Genomic DNA, 23,255 nt, shown 5'->3' with positions numbered 1-23,255 from the left:
AGGTAGTCACCTTGAGCAGGCATTGGCTTTGACATATGATAGTGGTCTCATCTTACTCTTTTTCCTTGCATTTTAGCGGGAACCACATTTTTAAGGGCCGTGCAGCTGGCATAGCAGTGAACGAGAATGGCAAAGGCCTCATCACAGGTAAGGGTGGGAAATGCCTAGAGCCGTGGCCAACCAGGCAACCAGCAGCTGAGCCAACATCCCCAGCCTTGTCCCTGCCCAGTTCTTTACCTCGACAGCCTGGCCACCTTCTGTCTTCGTTGCTGTTCTGTACACTGGCCATGCCAGCCTCAAGGAGGGCTAACAGGGAGGGAGTGTCTGCTCTTTGCCAGGCCCGCTGCTTACAGGATCTCACTGGAAGGCTCACATAACACTGTCAGAAACATTTATGGCACACAAACTGAATCCTTCCTCTTGGCTTTTGTATGGGCTTATGCCTGCTCAGGAAACCCATCCTCATTTCCCCTCCACCTGGCCAACACCTGCCGAGCAGATCCTTTGGGTCTCAGCCTAAATGTCACTTCCTCAGGGAAGCCTGCCCAGACCTCCCACTGTACACATAAATACTCGCTATACCCAGCAGGCATGCTCTGTGGGATGTCTTACTTAATTTCTTAGGGATCTGTGTAAGGTCAGTCTCCTTTAATATAAGGCGGTAAGTTCGCTAAGACAAGGATCAAGTCGGTGTGGTACATCACTGTAGCCTCAGCACGGAGCATAGCCATACCTGGGACATAAAAAGAGGTTGATCCAGTAAATCCCTCTGACTGAATCCTGCCTTCATTCATCAGATGTTTATTGAACACACAAGGTATGCAGGAGATGGGGATACATCAGTGAACAGAACAGTTCTGTGAACAGTAACCCTTGGGTTCCTGACATTTTAGGGGAAAATAAACGTGTACACACACACACACACACACACACACACACACACACACAAGAGGCGTATCTGTGAGTGATAAGTGCTCTAGAGATAATTATATATTATTAACTGATATATTTACATAAATGTATATTATATGTAAATATATAATATGTAAAATGTTATGTTTATATGCAATAATTGAAATAATTTATTGAAATTAATTAAAATATAGTGATAGAGGGACTATGTGGGTATTTAGGATTGTGTGGTCAGGGCAGGCATTTCTGAGAAGGCCAGACCTGGGTGACAGGACAAAGCCTGAGAAAAGAACCGGAATTCTAAGCAGGGCCACCTGTGAAACACAGTTGGCATGCCTGGGGAGTAGGGAGGTTACTGGTGTGACTGGGTGTGGTGAAGGAGGAGCAGGGAGTCACAAGTCAGACAGGGTCACAGAGGCGGGAAGGGGCCAGTCACACAGGGTCTCCTGGGCCTTTGCACTCCAGTCTCAGGAGACTGAGAGTCTGCCCAGCGTAGTATTGGGAACATCAGTATCCCAGCACCAACCCCCTGACTTGTGACTCTTCGGCCCACTCCCAGAGAGGTAGTGGATGAGGAGAGGAAGGCTGTGGTCAGTCCAGAGCTGAGCCTGAGAAGGACCAGCTTGTGCCTCCCCAGGCTGGTGGGGGAATGGCTGCATTCTGCCTCAGCCCTCCTAGAAACAGCCCCAGAACAGGCAGCCCTGCCTGGCCTTGGTCAGAGACTCTAAAGCCAGTTTATTCTTAGTTGTTGTTCCTTAAGGCCACTGGGTACAGCGGGTATTAAGAATATAAGAGAGCACAAGAAAGATACAAACCTTGCCCTTGAGGAAAGAAGACAGCACTCAAGTCCCTGAAAAGCCAAATACCAAGCAAGATTCAGGATGCTGATTGTCGACAAGGCAAGGCCTGGTGTCCTGGTCCAGAAGGTCCTTTCTCTCAGCTGTCCAAGTCCTCATGGCCAGTGTGGGTGGTCCTTGGGTCTTGACCCTCTCTTCTGCCTCTCCGTAGAAAATGTCATCCGTGAGAATCAGTGGGGAGGTGTAGACATCCGTCGAGGAGGAGTCCCCGTCCTCAGGAGCAACCTCATCTGCTTCGGCTACTCAGATGGTGTGGTCGTGGGAGATGAAGGCAAAGGACTGATAGAAGGAAACACCATCTATGGTGAGGCGCATGTTCCTGGGGGAAGGGATCTTGGGTCTAGCCCAGCCAGGGAGGCAGGAAGCCCAGATTCCATCCTTACCTTGTGGGTCCTGAGAAAGTTACAGTCTTCCCTGGGCCTCAAAGACGTCCTGAAGAACAGGTTGATCTCAGGCCACAGCCACACAGTCCCTCTCAGAGTACAAGAGCTTCTCATAAATCACCTTGTAACCCACGGGATCGGTGAAACAGAGAGCTTCATCCCCATCTAAAATCACAAAAGTCAGGAGTTGTGTAAGGATGGAGCCATTTAGGCACTGATGTGGGCATCTGACTCCTCTTACCCCTTTCTTTTGATCTAGAGAACTAGAAATAGAATGGGAGAAATAGGATAGTCCTAAAAAAGAAACTGTTCTCGCTCATGCTGTGACTTTGAGCAGAGCCTTACTCTCTGGACCATATCTCTAATTATTGTTATTTACCCCATTTTAAAGATAAGGAAACTGAGACACAGAGAGGTTCAATAACCTGCTGAAGGTCACACAGCTAGGAAGTGATAGGGCTGGCATTCAAACTGAGGCCACCTTCATCTCTATGCAGGAAGGGGTTGGGCTGGGTGAACTCTGAGGACCCTCTGGCAGTGTCACTCTGGGCCTCTGTGCTCTGGAACTGTGGCCTTGACAGTTCTCAGAGCACTTTTACACCCCATGGAAGTATCCTGGTTGTGAGACTGACCTGGTTGTTACCCTCTTGTATGAAGGTGAAGCCTCCAGCCATAAAGTGATTTGTCCAAGGCCATTAGCACGCCAGGGACTCTTGTCTCCCAGGCCAGTGCCATCTTTGCTTCACCTCTTGGGGAGACACTGGGTGCTGCCTCACCCGCTGCTCAGTGTCCATGACCAGCCCCTTTCACCATCCCAGCTAATAAGGGCTGTGGTGTGTGGATGATGTCGTCCAGCCTGCCCCACGTCACCAGCAACCACGTCAGCTACAATGGCCTGTATGGAGTGGCAGTGTTTAGTCAGAAGGAGGGTTCTGGTGAGTTCCCTGGAGGTCACGGGGCCCAGGAGAACTTCAGCGAGGATGGGGACGCCATCCTTTGGGAGACAGAGCTGGAGAAGGACGATGACCCACTGCGCCGGCCCATCGCCATAGCTCTCGTGGAGTCCAACAGTATTAATCACAACGGAGGTGAGTATCCCCTGCTCCAGAGCCTTCCGTCCTCACACTGTCTTAAGGACCCTTCCCGCTTGGTTGGCTACTGCTTTTGGCCACTTACCCAGTACCCCGGACCTCTGGCCATCACCTTCCCTGAACTTAAATCCATCTTTCCTGCCCCCCTATCTCACTTTGCTCATGCTGTTTCTCTTCCCTGAAATCTCCTTTCCCCCATCCACACATCCCAAACAACTTGAAGTTCAAGGCCCACTATGAATGCACCCTTACCCTCTCACCCCACTGGCACTTCCTGGGGGCCTGGGACTGGATATGTTTCTGTGGCTGTTTTGTCAACTCCGACAGGCTATGAACTTGAGGCACGGAGCTGAATCCCAGTCTGTCAGCACCCCTGCCCCAGCAGATCCCATATCCCACACCTGGCATATATATTTCCAATCTGAGACACGTTCCCCACATCTTAGCATCTAATAATGTGCATTTCCAATTGATGGCATATCGTGGTTTAATTGGCAATTTTTCTTTCTTGTACAGAGAGTAAGAGTGGGTTTTAAATCCACAGGTTATCTTAAATTTGGAAAGAAAAAAAAAAACAACTTACAGAGTTGATCTAACTCCAGGGCTCCCAAACCTGAAGGATGATTAGAGCCACTGTAGAGGGCTGATGAAGGAAGTCTTGTTAAAAGAAGGCTCTTGGACACTAGCGAGCTCTTGTCCTGGGGAAGGCAGAGGGCAGGGAGAGTGGGAGCCAGCAGAAGATGAGTTCTGTCCACTCCTAGTTCAGGGCTTTCTCCACATGGCCATGCTGTCCAGTAGGACAGGCAAAGCCACATAAATTCACAGATATTTGATTTATATTTGCTCTCCTCCACCAGGCAGAAGCAACAGGCAGGTGGCATGAGAGGTTGGAATTTGCAGACTCCCATGTGACCCCTGGTGTCCTCCTCCCCACAACCTCCTCCCGATGCCTCTTGCTCTTGTGGGTGGATATCACCACTGGGGAGTCCTCCTCCTCTTCACCTCCAGGTCCCCCTGCCATGCTGTCTCTTTTTGACCAAGCCACGCGGCTCTAAGCCTGCTGATTTTGTGGGGTTTTTTTTTCTATAACCATGTAGTGTCTCTAAGCATATACAACCCCAAACATCATTTTCTTTCCCAAATTTCGAACATTTTAGATACTTAGCTTAATAAAATTACAGAATTTCCCTTGTAAAGAAAATTTCCCAAAACAATAGGGAGGCAGATGCCATCTCAGTACAAGAAGAGAAACATGCAGAACAGCTGTCCAGCAGGTGGACCTGTCTGGAGGAGGAACAGGCAGCCTTAAGCAGGGAGTGAGCGCCCCATCACAGATGACAATATCGTAGGAGCAGGCGAGCACAGGAGAGCCGCATGGGCAGCTGAGCCAAAGCAGCCTTCATCACCTTTTCCTGTTTACTGAGGACTTAGTTCAGAAGGAACAGAATTTCCCTGATGCTCCAGGGTTTCTTCCTGCTGGGTTTGTCATCCATCCTGAAAGATGTGACTCCCAAGGGCTGGTTCCGAGTGTTGCTGCCTCTTCTGCCCCACCTCTCTCCCGGGATGCACAATTCCACCAGGGTTTTTCCTGACTGCCGTTGTCAGGACTGACCCTGCTCCCTAACCCCTCCACCCGCAGCCTCAGGACTGTACGTCCAGAGCAGCGAGGCGCTGCACGTCCTCACCAACGTGATCCATGCTAACGGAGACAGAGGCATCACTGTAGCCCAGAGCAGCCAGCTCACCCGCGTGGCCAGCAACAGCATCTCCTGCAACCGGCAGAGTGGGGTCAAGGTCGAGGCCCAGTGCAAGGTGGAGCTCCGGGGCAACGGTATCTATGACAACAGAGGCCATGGCATCATCACCAAGGGCGACAGCACCGTGGTCATCGAAAATGACATCATTGGCAACCGGGGCAGTGGGCTGCAGCTGTTGCCCAGGTCCGACACGAAGGTGTGTGTGTGTGTGTGTGTGTGCGCGCGCTGCATGTGCCAGCACAGGGCCCAGCCCTAGGACAGCCCTTGCACCCTCTCTACTGAGAAGCCCGAGGCACCTGGCACTGCAAGGGACATCATTCCTCCTGTGCAAACCCAGCCTGGTAGACACAGGTGGGGCTTCACACAGGAAGGGGCACAATGTGAACTGAGCCCTGAAGGATGGACAGGAGATACAGCAGAGAACTAGGATGGGGGTGTGTCCAGGGGTATCTTTGTGGTCTCCAGGTCCAGCTCAGGGCTATTTCAGCCCCTCCCCCTAACAGAACAATCTCCCACAGGACCTAGAATGCGCTGGGTGCTTCATGAGGGGGCCTGCGTGCACACTATTCCCTGCATCCCTGCGGTACCCTCCCCCTTGTCTGCCTCAGTCCCACAGCTGGGCTGTCACTTTCTCAGGAAGCCTTCCCTGACCCCCCAGCCTGTCTGAGGTACCCCTTGTCTGGACACCGGAGGTGCTATTGTTTCCCACCTCCCCCCCACCCCACCTCACACAGCACTTCCTATATGCTCCTCTGTCTCTTTGTCCCCCCCCCCCCCCCCCCCCCAGAGATGAGCTCTGAGCTCCCTTTTTATGCAAAGCACTGCACTGGGTGCCAAACTGACCCAGTCCCCACACTTGAGAAATTACCATCCCGAGGCCTCTTTTTGGCTCTGCAGCTTCATGAGTAGTGACTCCGGCAAGGAGTAAAGAATTTCCTGGGCTCTGCATCTGGGCGCTATGGAAGCAGAGGAAGGGAGCAGGGACACGCTCCTGCCTCAGTCGAGGTGCCAGTGGTCCTTGCCACTGGTACAGTCTCTCCTCTCTGCCAGGCCTTTGTACATTGTTCCTTCTTCCTGGAGCAGCCATTCCCTGCTCTGCACCTGGTAAACTTCTACCACTTACCCATCACCTCCTTCGGGAAGCCTTCCCTGGTTCTCCTACCTGATCTCAATATCCCTTCCCTGAGCTCCCATGGCTCAATGCTGACCTACCTTAGCAGTGTCTTACCCCTCAGGTTTATAACTGGTATTTCACTTACCTGGCTCCCCAACCAGTCTGGAAGTCCCCAGGGTGTGACAAGCTCTGTCTGTCTCTCCCAGGTGATAAAGAACCGGATCCATTCATTCCGGGCCTACGGCATTGCAGTGCGGGGCCGCGCCAAGGCCCTGGTGCAGGAGAACATCATCTTCCAGGGCAAGACCAGCAAGACGATCTTTCAGCAGATCTCAAACAACCGAGAATGTATCATGCAAAACAACAAGTTCTTGGTGTTCAAGAAGAAGTAAGTGTCTGGGATCTGCCTAAACCAATCTTCTAGAACCACAGGGAGGCAACTAGAGAAGCCAGGCCCAGTGATGCTGGCTGTCCTTGCTCCCTGCAGTCCTGCCAGCTTCTGGCTCTGGTCAGATAAAGGCCCGTGCTTGGACTTTAGTCAGGCCGGTGCTGAGGACCTGCGTCTGCCTCCTTGGGAGAGAACAGGCTTTAAGAGTCAGGGGGGTGTGATTTTAAATCTCGGCTCTGCCAGTTTCTTGCGCAAGGCACTCAACACCTTGAGTCTTAGTAAAATCCAGTTAACAACGTCTGCTTTGTAGCACCAATTTAAGATACAGTCAAATCACGCGACCTAGCACAAGATCTGAGGTATTACAAAGACGTTCATTGCTGCTGCTGTCACTTATTTATGATACCTCTGCCTCTGTGTACAACTGCTTCACACTTATCTTCCCTGAACCTCCCTGTCCCTCCCTGCTCCCCATTTCAGTGACCTCACCCTCTGATCTATTCTGGCAGCAAAACCTCTGTGACCGATTTCTCCCTAACATCAGAGTTCAGTCAGTCATTACTAGGTCCTCTTGATTCCGCTTCTGAAATGTGCCTGTACCTGGCACCTTTTCTCCCCAACTGCCATCACCCCTGCTCACATCTCAGCACCCTTCACCCTGACCTCTGGCCCCTGTTGCCAAGGTGCTGTTCTGCTGGTGAACGGATGGACTCTGTTCTGCTTGGTTGGTGCTTTGCTACACTGGTTATACAGGTAATAACTGTTACACCACCGCTGCCACATTCCTCTTGCACTGGTGACAGCCCTGGCTGCCAGATGCATCTGTCTAAATCGGCTCTGCTCATGTCACAGCCCTGGTCAGAAACCTTTGATGGCTCCCCTTTTCCTGTAGTAATGATCTCTATTCCTTTTTTAATTCTACACACGCTCAGCAAAAATATTGAGGAAACCTCATATATGTTTTATACAGTCATAACTTATAAAAAAAAAAAAGTAGGAATTCTAATCTTTTCTGGACAGAAAAGCAGATATGATCCCAGCAGATCATATCGTGGACTCCCTGGGGTCTGCTTCCTCCTGTCCCTTTGGAGACCCCAGGATACAGATAGCACAGACCTGGCAGCCTGCATCATCCACCATGCACTGTTGAGTCCTGATTTTCCTGTCCAAGCTTGCTGTCTGCTTCCAGACTCAAATGCTGGCAAATCTTTGAACACAGTAGCTAGCTCCTCACCATCCACACCTTTACAGTCCTACTCATTGTTACAGAATCACCATAAAAATGCACAGAACATATGGTTACTGGCTTAAGCAACTTAGGATTTGGGGCAAGAGGTGGTCCCTTGTAACTCAAATGACAGAAAGCCCCGACCAAAGCTTTCCCTGACCCTTCAAAATCTCTGTAAGAGCCTGAGGGACTGGAAACCTACCCATTCCTGTCCCCTATAGCAGTTTCCAAAATGTCATTTAAGGAAATCGCACGGTATGTAGTCTTTGGAGCCTGGCTGCTCTCACTTAGCCTAATGCACCTGAGATTTGTCCGTGGTGTCACATGTTCATTCTTTTTGTTGCCAAGTGGCGTTCCGTTGTATGGATGGACCACACTGTTTATCCATTTGTCAGCTGAAGGGTATGTAGTTCCTAATTTTAGGTGATTATGACTAAAGCTTCTGTATACACGCAGGTCATACACCTAGGAGGGAAATAGAAAAAGTCACCGACCTTCTCCAGAGCCTTATAGAGATGGGGAAGTTGAGGCTTACTTGTCCAAGGTTACATGCAGAGCTGGAACTAGAATGCAGGACTTTTGCCCCCTAGCTTCCCACACATCCCACCTCCTTGAGCTATCACTGATTTGGAGGCAGAACCGACACCCAGATTTTGAACACCTGGATCTCGAGCCTAAGGTGAGATGGTGTGGGGCATTCAGCAAATGCTCCAGACTCTCACAGTTCACGGACTGTCGTTTTGCACCTCTAGGTCTGATACGTGGCGCCTGGTGAACCCACCAGCACGGCCTCACCTTGAAAGTTCTCTCCGAGGCCCCTCTACAGCCCACAGTGGACAGAAGGTGACGGCCATGGCGACCAGGATCACTGCCCGCGTGGAAGGTGGTTACCACAGCAATCGTAGCGTCTTCTGCACCATTCTGTAAGGAAGGGGAGCCGCGGCGTGGGGCGGCTGAGGGCGGTGCAAAGACTCCAGGAGCAACAACCCCATACCCAAGCTCAGGCTCGGGCTCTGATGGGTGTTCAGCCGAGCTAGGAGGTCAAGGCAGCATTGGGATGAAAGCAGCAGCAGCAGCTGAGGGGCTCCGGGCCTCTCTCAGTCCTCCTACTCACTGCACCCTGGAGAAAACAGGCTTCCGGGCTTCCTGGGGACTGAGAAAAGAAACAGATTGGTGGGTTTCCTGTCACTCAAGCTCTTATAGAAGTTATGAAGAGTTGGGGAAAAACGATACTAAAGCTTTGGTCAGGTCTCTCTGAATGACAGGGAAGTGTTGTTTTACACACACCAAACCCAGACTCTTGTCAGGGAAGAGCATTTACTCCTGAGGGAGGAGGTGATTCTAGTAAGGTGGAGAGAGATAGCTGCCCCAGAATTTTCCCCTTTCCTGGACCTCTCTCGATCCCTACAAGCACGTGGCCACACGCTCCTGGCTATCTGCAGAGGCTGGAGGAGTTGAGCTTGGTTCCCTTCAACTTGAACATGAACTGTGAGGGGGACAGGGAGCCCTCTGGAAAGGCTGCCCTACAATGACAAGGGACTTGCTGAAAAGAGGAAGGCCGTGTGGAGAAGTCCTCCTTTCAGCGGCCCAGGTGCCCGGCTGGGTGGGGCAGGGATGCACGAGACCCCACTCTGCCCTCAGGGAGCTCCCAAACTCAGGAGGATACTGGCTCGAGGCCCTGCGTGTACCCACACCAGCCGCCCTCCTGGGCACCGGACTGGTGGAGATGGAGGTGCCCAGGGCCCCTTGTCTGTGTCCATGTTCTCTCATGGATGACTGCCTGCCTTTACTGACCCTACCACGGTTCCCCACTCTGTGCCTTGGCTCATGCTCTGTCCTCTTCTTGGCATGCCCTTCTCACCATCTGCACTTGTCCACACCCCACCTAGTCTTCGGGGGTTTAGCTGAGACACTGCCTTCTCCGCAGAGCTCCCCTCCCTGCAGTGACCGCGCCTTCCGCCCTTCCTGCTCTGAGGCTCCACCGCCCTTTCTCTGCCCCCTCTCAGGTATGGAGCACTTTCTGCCTTGCTTTGGAGTTTTCTAGGCCCCTGCCTGTGAGCTCCCTGAGGGCAGGACCTGGCCTCAGTCTGTCCCCAGTTCCCAACCCAGGGTTGCCGTGGGGTCAGTAGCCTGAGGGAGGGGAGGAAGGGCCTCCTAAAGGGCTTTACTGAACTGTACTGTGAATGTGTCAAGGTCCCAGAGCCAGGTGGGCTCAGATCCCACCTGCTTGAGGACGGGGGCTGAATGCAGCACTGAGCAGCTCAGCCTGGACAACCCCCTCCCACTCGGCCTTTCATGTGGGGCCTTCGCCAGCCTATAGGGGGTGCTGTGGTACACTTTGCCACTCGCTTCCCAGGCTGGTTCCACCGGGCCCTCGGTGCTGCTCACCTGGGTGGGGTGGAGGGGTAGCTGGAGATGGTAGTAGCTGGCTTCTCCCCGAGGACTTTGGGCACAAGACACGGGCCCCTTCTGTCCCCAGCACTGTCCTTTGCACTTCTCTGGTGGCCCCAATGTGAGTCGCTGTACAAAATGCTGCCTTTATTATTTTGTAATGACTTTTCTGTGAACCAAATGCTTATGAAAATCTCTGCAACCAAAATAAAGTTTTATATTTTAAAAGAAGCCCTTTCGGGGGACTTGCCTCGGTCTGGGTACATGCTAGGGTTCCTGGGCAGCTGGATGCAGTTCCCTGCTTCACCTTCATTTCTTCCGCTGAAAGAGACAGATGCTCTGAATGTCCTGTCCATTCAGCAGGTTCCGATTCCGGGTTCCAGGGTCTGGGTTCCCATGTGTCGGGGGTTATACTGTGGCCCTCCCCACCCCGTGGGCTGTGGAGATCAGCAATAACAGTACCCGGTGTAGCGGACTGGACAGTTTGCAAACGGTTTCGAGATCAGGAACCACATTTTCCCAGCTTCAGCATCTTCGTTTTTGCCGTATCTGCATGCCACCTAAGGAGAAAGTTAATACTTAATATTTTTCCTTAAATTAATACTTTATTTTATAGAAGAGTGTTAGATTTACAGCACAATAAGCACATACATAGTACAGTGTTCCCATATCCCCCACCCCCACTCCGAGTCTCCCCCTTACTAACGTCTTACAGTAGGGTGGTACATTTGTCACAATCAACCAATACTGCCTTACTGTTAGTAACTAAAGTCTGTAGTTGTTATCCAGTATTCTTTTTCCATTCCAGGACCCTATCCAGGACATTTAACTTTGCTGAACTAAAAAGACATATTTACATCACTACTATAAATTCAAAGTTAGGGTTTTCTAATACACATCGAAACTATTAAAATGAAAATATTCGTGATACCACAAGCAAATAAGCCTTTGTTGAAATGATACATTTGGGGAGAATTGTTACTGCACTTTATCCTGGCCAGCAGAACCTCATGTATTTTGATACGCTAAAATTGTGTTCCATCCATAGTATGCCTAATACTCGGTGAGGTCATTGCCCTATTTTTCACAGAAGGAATTGAGGCTCTGAATAGTAATGCCTGTAAAGGTCCAGCAGGTGAAAGTTCACTGTCAAATGTTAAGAACTTGTAGGCAGGAGAGGGGTAGATAGGGCTGTTGCATAAAGCTTTGGCAGAAAAAGGAACAGTGGAGACACGCGCACACACACAGTGCCCATCTCCGCCAAGTCACTTGGAGGTGAGACACCCATCCGTGCCCTCCTGTGGCTGGAGTAGAGTGAGGAGGGCGCTGCCCTGCAGGGCCTGCACACCACGGTTGAGTGGGCAGGGCTTGCTGTCCTACACAGCTGGGCAGACCCGCCCAAGAGAACCCATTCTGATTATTTGTCCTTAAGTGAGCCAAAATCTTATCTCCCTGGCTAAATCCTACCCATACTTCAGGATCCTACTTCATTATCACTTCACAGAACACCGATCCCTTCAATCTCCCTTAAGTCCTTCCCCAACCCTTGCTCTCATGCCCATGCCCCACCCCCACCCCAGGTTATTCTCATGGTGGCACTGAATCTTCTGTATTGAAAAACTCTGTTGATTTGTCTGATCCCCTACCCCATGCTCTGTGAAGTCATGCTCAATTGATCCTCTATGCCCAACGTAGACCAACACTCAGTGTTGGATGCAGGGGTAGATATATGGGTAAATGGACAGATGGATGAAGAAATAAACCCAGCACCACTCCTAGCATCTCTACCTTCTAGAGCCCCCAAAGGGCATCTCTTCCCTGACAACTCTCCAGAGATTTACAGACAACATCCTTATGCCTCTGGGGTCTGCCCTGCTCTTGGCCACCTCTCATACATGCCACATTGCAGACTGTTCTCCCCATCCTGGTCATTTCTCGAGACCCACTCCAGTAGTCTGGGTGTGTCTGGGAGAGCCCAAAGGCAGCACGTAAGAATCCTATCCTGCATCTCAGGAGGTATGTCCCAGCTCTGTGCATAGCAATTAGATCTGAAGATAGGATTCTCTAAGGTCACTGTGTTTCCCTGGATCATTTGCTTTCAGCCTGCAGTAGCTAAGGGCCCCCTTCACTGAGTTGTCACTGGTGAAGGCTTAACCCTGGTACGGAATGCAACAGGTCAGCTGCCCCCATCAGGTCAACAGCTTATACTGTGGCCTCCCTGGGCTTTCCTGCTGGCCAGCCAGGCCCAAACATTGATGCCTTCTGATAGGAGTGTGCAAACACAACAAAGACCAACACAGCTTCACCCAGGTGTCCAAATCCTGTTGAGGCCACTGCCTTGGTGTCCAAAGGAGATCCTGAGTACAGGGAATGGTAGACATAGTACGGCCAGACCAGACAAGAGCTAGTTGTGTCTTAGAACAGCAATAACCCTACACGGTCCTCAGCAGCCCTGGGTCCACCTTGCCACTCCTTCCTTCCGACAGCACAAAGAAAGTCTCCTCTCCGAAGTCTCCTCTCCCATGAGGCCTGATGGGCTTGTTCCAACCCTAAGCAGTTTCTTCCTATTTGAACATGCTCATCCCATTAGCTCTTTCTCCCTGTCCTGAGCTTTGTACAGTGCATTTATGACCATGGGGCTCCAGAACCCCTCCACCGTGATTAGCATTCTTTTTAAATGAAGTCAAGCCTAGCTATGGCCCTGCTAGTACAGAGAAACTCACAACTGTCAACATCTTCTTGAAACATTGTTCTTGCCTGAGTGCAGCTAAAGATCCTAATTGTCAGGATTGTGTCTCACTTCTTGGTTTTGGCCCACTATTCATGCCCTCTGGGCTCCTTGGGTAAAAAGCTGATTCCAGGGCTAGAGCAGGGAAAGTACAAGATGGCTGGACTATCTTGGTCCAGAAAGGAAGGAACCATCCTTAAAATGATGGGGATACAGGAGCTAGTTCGAAGAAACCCGAATTGGCCAAATGTGGTACAATCTGAGCCTCAAAATAAAGGATAGTAACAACGTTCATAGAATAAGAATCGGCGTGTCTATCCTGATAACTAAGTGAACAAAAACATTTTAACAGGAGGGAAAAGAGGGCTTCCTCTGTGTAAGAAATGAATGATAGGGTTAGAAAATCACCATACTGCAACCATCTTGGTAACTTATTCAACAAGAATCAACTAGGGCTAAAACTCATGGTGCCTTCATGATGGAGAGAACACAACCTAATCAAATAATGAAAGTTAACATCACAAGTACAGGACAAACATCATGTGCCTCTACTGTGATGCACTTAGAACACAGCACCATGTCTGATTTTCCTGCCCAAAATGTATATCCAGAATCTAAACCCAAGGAAACACCAGACAAACCCAACTTGACGGACACCCCACACAATAAATGACCTTACTCTTGATTCAGATAGATTAAACAAAACCAAAGAAGTGTGGTGGGCAAAATTTGAATATGAACTGAGGACTAGTTGCTAGTATTGTTTCTGTCTCCCCACTATTGATGAATGTGCTGTAGCTGTAAGAGAAAGGCCTTGTTCCTAAGACATGCACAGTGCAGGGGGCGCCTGGGTGGTTCAATCGGTTCAGTGTCCCGCCCTTGATTTCTGGCTCAGGTCATGATTTCACAGTTTGGGAGATTGAGCCCCACGTCAGGCTCTGTGCTGACAGCAGAGAGTCTGCTTGAGATTCTCTCTCCCTCTCTCACTCTGCCCCTCCCCTGCTCATGGTTGTGTGCTCACTCGCTCTCTCTCAAAATAAGTAAATAAACTTGGGGCACCTGGGTGGCTCAGTAGGTTGAGCGTCTGACTTCACCTCAGGTCATGATCTTGCTGTTCCCGAGTTCAAGCCCCACATCAGGCTCTGTGCTGGCAGCTCAGAGCCTGGAGCCTGTTTCAGATTCTGCATCTCCTTCCCTCTCTCTCTCTCTGCCCCTCCCCTGCACATGCTCACTCACTCGCTCGCTCTCTCTCAAAAGTAAACATTAAAAATTTTAAATAAATGGGGTGCCTATGTGGCTCAGTCAGCTGAGCGTCTGGCTTTGGCTCAGGTCACGATCACATGGTTTGTAGGTTTGAGCCCTGCATCGGGCTCTGTGCTGATAGCTCTGAGCCTGGAGCCTGCTTCAGATTCTGTATCTCCCTGTCTCTCTGCCCCTCCCCTGCTCACTCTCTGTCTCTGTCTCTCAAAAATAAACATTAAATTAAGTAAAATAAATTAGATATTAAACATAAATTAAATTAGTAAATATTAAACAGTAATATGTATTTTTATATGTTACATATATTTTGTTATAAACATATTTATGTGTTATAAATATGTTTATATATATTTATATGTATGTTATAAACATGTTATAACATTTTATATGTTATATATATGAGATATATATATATATCATATATATAAACAAACTTTTAAAAAAAGACATACACACTACAGTTCTTACAGGTAAAAGGGTGGGATGCTTTTCTCAAATTTTCTCAAAAGGCACAAAAAGAAATCTATAAATGTATAAACAAATAATAAATACAACACTTCAGCAGCATGAGAATCCGGGTAAAGGATATACAGTTCTTTGCACTATTCTCACAACTGTTTTCTAACAAGGATATTATGTAAAAACAGAAGTTTTTTAAAGAGGACACTTTAAAGAATTTTATCTGATTAGCTTTTTCCAGGTTGGGGTCCCCTATAAGTGTGTTACACATAACTTCTTTGACCTCATCACTGTTCCAGTGTCCAGTGGGTCCATGCCACAGGCAGAGACTCCCCTCCCGGGAAGAGACTTCACTTCGCTAGCCAACACCCAAAAGTTGAGATTATTCCACAAACTGAAAATCCCCCTAACGGTACAAGCATCCAGCCCACGGTCTTCCTTTCTTCAAAAAGGACATCTGGGGCACCTGGGTGGCTCAGTCAGTTAAGGGCTGGAGCTCAGATCATGATCTCACGGTTCATGAATTCGAGCCCGTCAGCGCAGAGCCCGCTTCAGATCCTCAGTCCCTCTCTGATCCCCCACCCCCTCCCTGCCCCTCCCTGGCTTGCACTCTGTCTTTCTCTCTCTCAAAATAAACATTTAGAAAAAAAAAGAAAAGACATCAGGAGACATTTTGGCAAAAAAAACTTTGTGGGATTAAGGTATCCTCTGTGAATGTATTAGTAAATAAATGGGTTTTTAGAGCTAGAAGGAAAAAACCTAGTACGGTTCTATTATTTCACAAGTGTTACTGCCTAAAATCCCTGCCATGAAGAGAAGGGGCAGTTCACGTATTATGACTCATTTAACAGACACTGATTGCTTTACGTCAGGTACTGGGCTAGGTTCTCTCTCACAAGACTTGTTCAGGTGGAACAAGGGCCCCCCTTTTGAGCCTTTTGATCCACAGACCCTTTGATGTACAGAAATGTGCTTTTCAGCTCACCCCTTTGAACGCACCCCCTACATTTAGCGAGGTACACCTGTGGTCAGCCAAGCCAAGTATTTATTTGTCATCCCAGACTTCTTGTCAGTATCATGCCTCTGTGTGAGTGACTGAAGACGGGCTGCTCTCTTACTCGCACAGAGGTGGTTCAGAATCCTGCTCACATGCTAGGAGCCGACCATTCCTGTAAATTAAGTCTCACAGTGTCCAACCCATCAGAACCTAAATGTATTCATGAAAACACAGTCTACCCTATGAGCCACTAGTTTGCTTCCCAGAGATCCGTAAGGATCTTCTTTTTCCTGGTGCAGAGTCACACGCTTGATTTTCACAACAGCTTAAAGAAAAACGAGGTGTTTAGATTTCCTGCTCACCCCTCTGCTGGAGGGAGACAAGGATGTACTGACGCCCACTACCGAGGACTGGAAACAAACGAGACAAACCACAGCCACCTGGAAACATGCACTGCAGGCATGGCCTCACCTCAGAAGCAGCCTGAAAACCGCATCCCAGAACACGAAGAAATACAAGGATGGCCTGTCCCAAATGAATCACCCGAGACTCCTTTCCACCGTGTCTTCCCTCATGGATGACCCAGCTGCCGTGTGAACTTCCTCCTGTCGCATTTCCAGGGAGAACTGGATTTCATCTCCCCTCCGTCACTTGTCCTGGCTCCCCAGATCTAACTTTGAGCACTAGGCACGGACCTAAGTCTCTCTGAGTCTCATTCCTGTTCCACATATCGCCCCTCCAGATGCCGACTCCACCACCCCAGTGGCAGGTAAGGTTGGGCAACGGCTAGCCTCCACTCCGGTCTCCTGGGGTGCTTTCCAGGAACTAGAGGCTGGAGAGCAGACACCGATTTCCAGACTCCATTTCTGCTAGGGTTCTAGATGCAAATTAGGTTCCTATGTGTGGACCGTTGAGCCACGAACAACATGGATTTGAGCTGCACAGCTCCACTCACGCATGCTTATTTCCAACAAATATAGTGCATTGTTGTAAATGTACTTTCATATAATTTTCTTAAAAACATTTTTTCTCTAGCTTACTTTATTGTGAGAATACTCTATATAATACATATATAAAATACGCTCATTGCCTGTTTATGTTCGAAGTAAGGCTTCCCAGTCAACAGTAGACTATTAGTAGTTAAGTTTTGGGGGTGTCAAAAGTTACACACGGTCAGGTGTACTGTCACATGCATGGATAAACCTCAGAAACTTGTGCCAAGTGAAAGAAGCCAAACACAGAGGAAAACATGATGTGCAATTTCATTTACATTAATATCAAGGTAAATCCATAGGAACAGAAGACAGATTAGTGGTTGCCGCTCACTCAGGGGAGGATGGAGTAGGGTGTTTCTTTTTAATGGGCACAGGGTTTCCTCTAGGGGTGATGAAAAAGTTCAGGAACTGGATGGAGGACAGGGTTGCACAACATTGTGAATGTACTTAATGCCACTGACTTGTGCATTTTTAAATGGTTTTTGTTTTTTAGTTTTTTTTGGGTTTTTCTTTATTTATTTTGAGAGAGGGTGCAAGCAGGGAGAGGCAGAGAGAGAGGGAGGGAGGCTGACAGCGCAGGGCCCAACGCGAGGCTCAGATTCATGAACAGTGAGATCATGACCTGAGCCAAAACCAAGAGTCAGATGCTTAATCGACTGAGCCACCCAGGTGCCCCTTAAATGGCTTTTAAAAGGTAAAATTTATGTGTCTACATTTTACCAAAAGAATATGCGGCCAACCCATGACAAAGACAGCCAAAGGATCCACCCTGAAAGGGATCACAGACTTGGCCGCTGGCACTTTCATGATAATACATACCCCCTGCTCCTGCACAGAAGGATCCAGGGCTGGCCTCGAAGCCACTGAGGGCCTTTCCAGCTCAGATGCCATCATGTCCCACAGTCCTTAGCGTGAAGTTCTTTGTCTCCCCATAGACTTGTTGGTTTTTGCAAATGCCCTCATCTGTTAAGAAAAATTCTCTCGACAACCATCTGGACATAATTCAACAAAACTGCAGAACATAAACTCAAAGCCGAGACTTAGTTTTTACTTTACTATCAACTGATGCATCAAATGTCGTTAACACGCCAACTAATTTTCAGTAGCTTCCGGGCACGTCTGAGACCACAGGCACCACCAACAAAACCCACAGCAAGAGCAGTGCTTGGGAAATTCAGTCCAAGGACTCCCGCAGCTGCTCAAAGGAAGCAGCTGGATTGGACTCCATGGTCTGTGCTGGGGAAGGAAGGCGGGACCCCCAATCCATCACGCTGGAAAACAGCGGCCACCGCCACTGCAGCACAGAAACGGAACGGCTTCCAGAGCCGGGCACAACACACTTCACAGGGCTCCGGCCTCAGTGACCTGGGACGTCAGGCTCTTTCCTGGCCACAGAGGTCTTGAGTCTTCCCTGAAAGTCCTCGTCCTCCCACAGACTCGGCACTGGCCATGGACTGCTGGCCCCGGTCTCTGCATTTTTCAAGTCTTGTCCCTGGATCTTCAGACTCCAGTCTGAAGGGTCTGCAACCGTCTCAAGTCAGGAGATTTGGTCCCAAATCAATGCCCTTCATTCAAATCAAGCACCTCTGTCAGCTGGGCCTTGTGCTGGCCGCGGTAGAGGAGACTGAGGTTAATCAGACACGGTCCCCACCCTGGGACAGTTCACAGTGTGAGAGAGACGGCAAGGCGTGTGGATAAATGACTGCCGGCCAGTCCAAGGCAGAGTGTGGGGCCCACAGGAAAGGGACATCTGAAATGCTCCAGAGAGTCTACAAAACAGCTCCTGCCAGCCAGCAGGACAGCATGTGTCCTGCCGATGGCTGCACGGGGCTTGGGGACGGCTGACGGCTGTCAGGGAGTCCAGAGCGCCAGGCGCCCCCCGCCAGTCGGGACCCCGTGTGAGGGTTCAAACCGATGGACCTCCTGGCTGGCTTAATTAAGCCCCAGTTAGGCATTGTGCCCGGAAACCTCTCCTCCCTCCTGTAGAATAGCCCAGCTCACAGCACGACATGCAGGGAACCGGGTCAGCTGTCGGGGGATGGCAGCTGCGGGCAGTGGTGTCGACAACGGTCAACGACTGCCACCTCGGCTCAGACGTAGGTCACTGAAAACCGCGGGGCCCAGAAACCAGACATTCCGCCCTCAGGAAGCATTCTGCCTCCTGCCCCTGACCTCACAGAGAAGGGCCGGCAGGGGTCACCCCGCTCTGAAAGGACACAGAAACCACCCTGGCCGGAGCTTTGCCTGAGGGGAGGAGGAGAAGCAGAGGCCGCAGACACTCGGTGCGGCACCATCTCTGAGGTCGGGGAACAAACAACAGACCCAGAGAATGGGTAAGTTACAGCTCATCCTCTTTCTGGAACCCTCGGAATATGCTAAGAAACCATCGAACATTCCAGGAAAAGCAGTTGGTTTAATGTAAGGCATAAACCATAGGCGATAAAGCCATCTCTGCGCTCTGGGCACAAGTGTAAAGGGCCGCTGGGCACAGACAGGCAGGAGACTCAAAACGACAGGTCTGATCTGCCGCATACCGGGTTTAGGGAGTAAATTGAATTCATCTCTTTTTAAGTCCCCATTATTTCTGTCTGTGCACAACGACACCTGTGTTAGGATCAGAGAGACAGGCTCTGAGAAGAGAATCCAAGCTCTGAGGGATGGAGCACAGGCTCCCAGGGGGATGGCACGGTGGTGAGCCCCCGGCCACCAGCAGCCCTGCCCCTTGTCCCCCCACCACCCTCACTCCCCCCTGCACACCTGGAAGGGCTCAAAGGTCTGACCTCGGACTCCGTGTCTGCAGCTGGCAGAGAGCCCAGAGGTCTTGTCGGCTCTCCTGGGACAGACACGAAGCAGCTCACCTTGGGGCGTCCGTGGCATGGACATCAGGAGCACCATGAATGCCCACTGCCCCCATCCCCCATCTTCCCAGGCCCGGAACCCGGGCATTGGAGAGTCTCTGTACCCTCCCTTCGAACCCAACCACTCTCAGCCCCTGCTACTGTGACCCCCAAACATCTCCTGTGTTTCCTCTTCCGTCTCCACTGCCATCACACATGTTCAGGCTCTCTTTGTGTGTATGTGTTTATTTTTGAGAGAGAGCACAAGTGGGGGAGGGACAGAGAGAGACACAGAATCTGAAGCAGGCTCCGGGCTCTGAGCTGTCAGCACTAGACGCAGGGCTAGAACCCACAAACTATGAAATCATGACCTGAGCCAAAGTCGGACACTTAACCGACTGAGCCACCAGGCGCCCCCACGTTCAGGCTCTTATGTGCGTGATCTTATGTGGCCACACAGCACCTGCTCTCCCTGCTTTCGCCTTGACTCCTACCAATCTCCTGCAACAAATACTAGATGTCACAGCACATCTACAAGTTCATGGCATTCCAATTTGCTACAACTATTCCCACGAGAGCCACCACTGGAAGAAGGCAGATCCTTGACTTAGATTCAGGTAGTTCTAACAAAGTAAGTCAGTGACTGAGAGGGAAAACAGCTTGGAGGAGAAAAAAGCAGCACGGAAGATCCACATTTCAGGTGCTTGATATTCAGATTTTATGTGACCTGACATTACCAGGTCATTCCTGAGTAAAATGAATACAGACCCATTTTGTTTAAAAGACAATGTTAGAAAAGAAAAACAAAGAAGGGAGTTCTGGAAGTTTCCTATAAAGCCCTTCTGTTAAGCAATTTCCATTTTCTGCAGATTCCTCGTTATAAAATTAGAACTGTGTTCCCCTGGACAATAATCTATGCCCGGGAAGCTTATTTCAAAACCCAATGACCACCATAAGAAAAGCAATTCCTTCCTAATTGAACATTAAGATGATTGGTCAATGTATCAACATACCACTGCAAAATAGTTACAAAATAAAAACAAAGCCTCCCCACCTCCCCTTCAATCTGCTTCCTACTCTGATAGCAGATTAATTTTACTAAAAGCACAGCCCTGCTCAAGCCTTGCCCTCATTCAAAACCCTTCAGTGGCTCCCCATTGCCTTCAGGATAAAGAACAAACTCCTAGCGGGTGTTTGAAGATCCTTCTCCTTTTGGCCCTGACCTACTTGTGTAGCCTCATTTCCTTCTAATCACCTTCAAATAACCCCTGGCCCAAACAAAATGCACTGAGAGTCCCTGCCACGCCTTTCTCTTTTCCCCACTTCTGCCTAGAATGTTCTTTACTCCCCTCTATCCCCCACGTCAAAACCCTGCCTCCTTGTAAGACTCACTCAAATGCTACCTCCTCCATGAAGTCTTCTGTGATGTCCTCCTCCCTAATACATGCTGCCCACCATCTTCAGGCTTCCATAACCTTTTACTAGAGATGATTCTCATGTATTTATCACTGGCTGACTTGTATTGTTATTTCTGCACATATTCTCTACTTCCTGATAAACTATAAACCCAAATACATTTTCCCCTCACATTTAACATATGTCATGCAAATAGAAAGTACTAAAATTTTGAATGAATCAAGTAACAAGCGGCAGAAAACAGTACAATATGGCTAGCAGCAACTGAATTTATCACTGCAAGTCTGGAAACGTGAGAACTCTATCCCAGTGGTTGGAACATTTTGTCTACATATTGTCAGTTTCTATCAAAATCCCCAATTTACTATCATTATTTACCCATTGATATTTCGGTCCTGCTGGATATATGTGTGTGTGTGTGTGTGTGTGTGAGCGTGCCTGAGGGTGTACGTGCCTGTGCAGAGGGGAGGAAGCAGAGTGGAGGAGAAAGATTATCATCAAAAACTGGCGGGGGCGCCTGGGTGGCGCAGTCGGTTAAGCGTCCGACTTCAGCCAGGTCACGATCTCGCGGTCTGTGAGTTCGAGCCCCGCGTCGGGCTCTGGGCTGATGGCTCGGAGCCTGGAGCCTGTTTCTGATTCTGTGTCTCCCTCTCTCTCTGCCCCTCCCCCGTTCATGCTCTGTTTCTCTCTGTCCCAAAAATAAATAAAAAACGTTGAAAAAAAAATTAAAAAAAAAAAAAAACTGGCAGCAGCAGGGGCACCTGACTCAGTTAGTTAAACGTCCAGCTCTGAGTTTCAGCTCAGGTTTGTGAGTTTGAGTCCCGCATTGGGCTTCGTGCTGACGGTGTGGAGCCTGCTTGGAATTCTCTGTCTACCCCTCACCCCCCTCAAAATAAATAAACATTAAAACAACAACAACAACAGGCAGCAGCAACAGAGATGCTCCTTCAGTGAAGACAGCTCAAAATTCACAGAAGCATCAAGTATGTCCTCTACTGGCTGTCAAACACAGGGAGGGGGAGATTGAAGTCCTGCCGGGCAGTGGTTCCCACTCTACTGAGGACCGCAGAGCTTGTGAAAACCCAGGTGGGCCCCACGCCCAGAGTTTCTGTGCCTGTAGGTTGGGGTGGGGCTCAGATTTTGCATTTCTAACAGGCTCCAGGATACGCTGATAGGGACCATGCTTTAAGGATCCTCCGTGTAGATGGACAAATGAATCAAGCGGTTCAGGGCAGGAGGATCAGCTGTGGTACATGATACAGGCATTTCTAAAACTAGAAAATTCGTCTTTAATCAGATTAAGGCACACAGAGAAACACTATCATCTTGTGGTTTTTCCTTCTCACTTGTAATTCAGAAACCAAATTCTGTAGGGTAGGCTGAAGAGTTATGGACAAGGGAGTCAGGAGACCTGGGTTCAAGTCCTGACTCTGTCACTAGTTAGTTAGGTAACCAAAGACCCTTTGATACCCTCTCAGGACATCACTGCACACATTAGAACCACAATTAGAACTCAACCTGATAAATCTCCAGGGTCAGGTCTTACATCCCATAATCTCACAATTTTAAAAACCTGTTAGCAATTTAGTTCCAAATCTAATTATCCCATCTCTATATAAAATGCTTAAAGATGCTGCAAATTGAAAACATGAGGAATAATTAACAATTAAATTGGAGAAGAGCCCATAATAGTTGCAATTATGAAGACTGAAATTATGAAGACTAAACAGGTTTCACAAATAATAAGTGCTTAACAATATACCACGGAAATAGATTTTAAAAGATAGAGCAAAAATACTACAATTAAAACAACCAGCTCTCTTTCTGCAAACCATCTAGAAAAAGCATGACGTGTTACAGATTGAGAAAACTCACCAGTGAAGCAGGGCTGAAGGATGCTGTCCAAGGAGTAATCAGCCCCTCTTCCCCACACTGGGGCCTCCCCTCCGTCGCGGGACACTGCTTCTGGACCTTGCAGCTCACAGCTTTTTTTTTTTTTTTTTTTTTTTAATTTTTATTTTTGAGAAAGAGAGAGCACAAGTGGGGGAGGGACAGAGAGACAGAGGGAGACAGAGGATCCAAAGTGGATTCTGTGCTGACAGCAGAGAGCCTGATGCAGGGCTCGAAATCACGAGCTGTGAGAGCATGACCTGAGGCAAAGTCAGACACTTAACCGACTGAGCCACCCAGGCGCCCAGCACAGTTCTTCTTAAAGAGAAAGGGCCACCTTCCCAAGATCGTGGCCGTAAGAATGTGAGGATCAAATGACCTTCCCCTAGCTCATCGATGAGCCCAAGGAAAGCTGATCGCCAGGCCATGTGGGCCCAGTCGCAGGGTCCCCCCAGGGCCTGGCGCCCACTTTCCTGCCACTCCGGGGCATTTGCAACCATGCCCTCCGCGGGAGTCCAGCCTCTCCCCTTTCAGCACCACAGGCCCAGAAGT

General features: G+C 49.4%; 1 protein-coding gene and 2 long non-coding RNA genes across 5 annotated transcripts in view; 1 reads left to right on the top strand and 2 right to left on the bottom strand.

The window, feature by feature from the left end:
* Positions 1–10,352, top strand: part of FBXO10 (F-box protein 10) — a 57,831-nt gene extending 47,479 nt beyond the window's left edge. For both annotated transcript variants that reach the window (XM_043565624.1, XM_043565623.1), the window contains exons 6-11: positions 77–147; positions 1,921–2,073; positions 2,971–3,240; positions 4,883–5,196; positions 6,321–6,502; positions 8,483–10,352. In XM_043565624.1, the coding sequence (XP_043421559.1) occupies positions 77–147; positions 1,921–2,073; positions 2,971–3,240; positions 4,883–5,196; positions 6,321–6,502; positions 8,483–8,657 (1,165 nt within the window). In that variant the 3' untranslated portion in view covers positions 8,658–10,352. The remainder of the gene's footprint in view (positions 1–76; positions 148–1,920; positions 2,074–2,970; positions 3,241–4,882; positions 5,197–6,320; positions 6,503–8,482) is intronic.
* On the bottom strand, positions 786–10,231 carry LOC122474639. 2 transcript variants are annotated; one of them, XR_006294962.1, is made up of 6 exons: positions 10,119–10,231; positions 8,526–8,883; positions 6,260–8,195; positions 3,827–5,078; positions 2,785–3,047; positions 786–2,317 (listed from the first exon to the last, which is right to left on the bottom strand). It is a non-coding gene; the product is annotated as an uncharacterized LOC122474639 (long non-coding RNA). The 2 variants fall into 2 exon arrangements; XR_006294963.1 differs by lacking the exon at positions 10,119–10,231 and having other exon boundaries at positions 3,827–3,941; positions 4,989–5,078; positions 8,526–8,640.
* A 19-nt stretch (positions 10,353–10,371) lies between the features above and the next one.
* Positions 10,372–22,894, bottom strand: LOC122474640. The gene is made up of 3 exons (XR_006294964.1): positions 22,689–22,894; positions 10,584–10,681; positions 10,372–10,442 (listed from the first exon to the last, which is right to left on the bottom strand). It is a non-coding gene; the product is annotated as an uncharacterized LOC122474640 (long non-coding RNA).
* Between the last annotated feature and the right edge of the window lie 361 nt (positions 22,895–23,255).

The sequence above is a fragment of the Prionailurus bengalensis genome, chromosome D4 (genome assembly GCF_016509475.1).
Source record: "Prionailurus bengalensis isolate Pbe53 chromosome D4, Fcat_Pben_1.1_paternal_pri, whole genome shotgun sequence".
Classification (NCBI taxonomy): domain Eukaryota; kingdom Metazoa; phylum Chordata; class Mammalia; order Carnivora; family Felidae; genus Prionailurus; species Prionailurus bengalensis.
The sequence above is the reverse complement of the archived record's forward strand: the minus strand, read 5'-3'. Positions and strand labels throughout refer to the sequence as shown.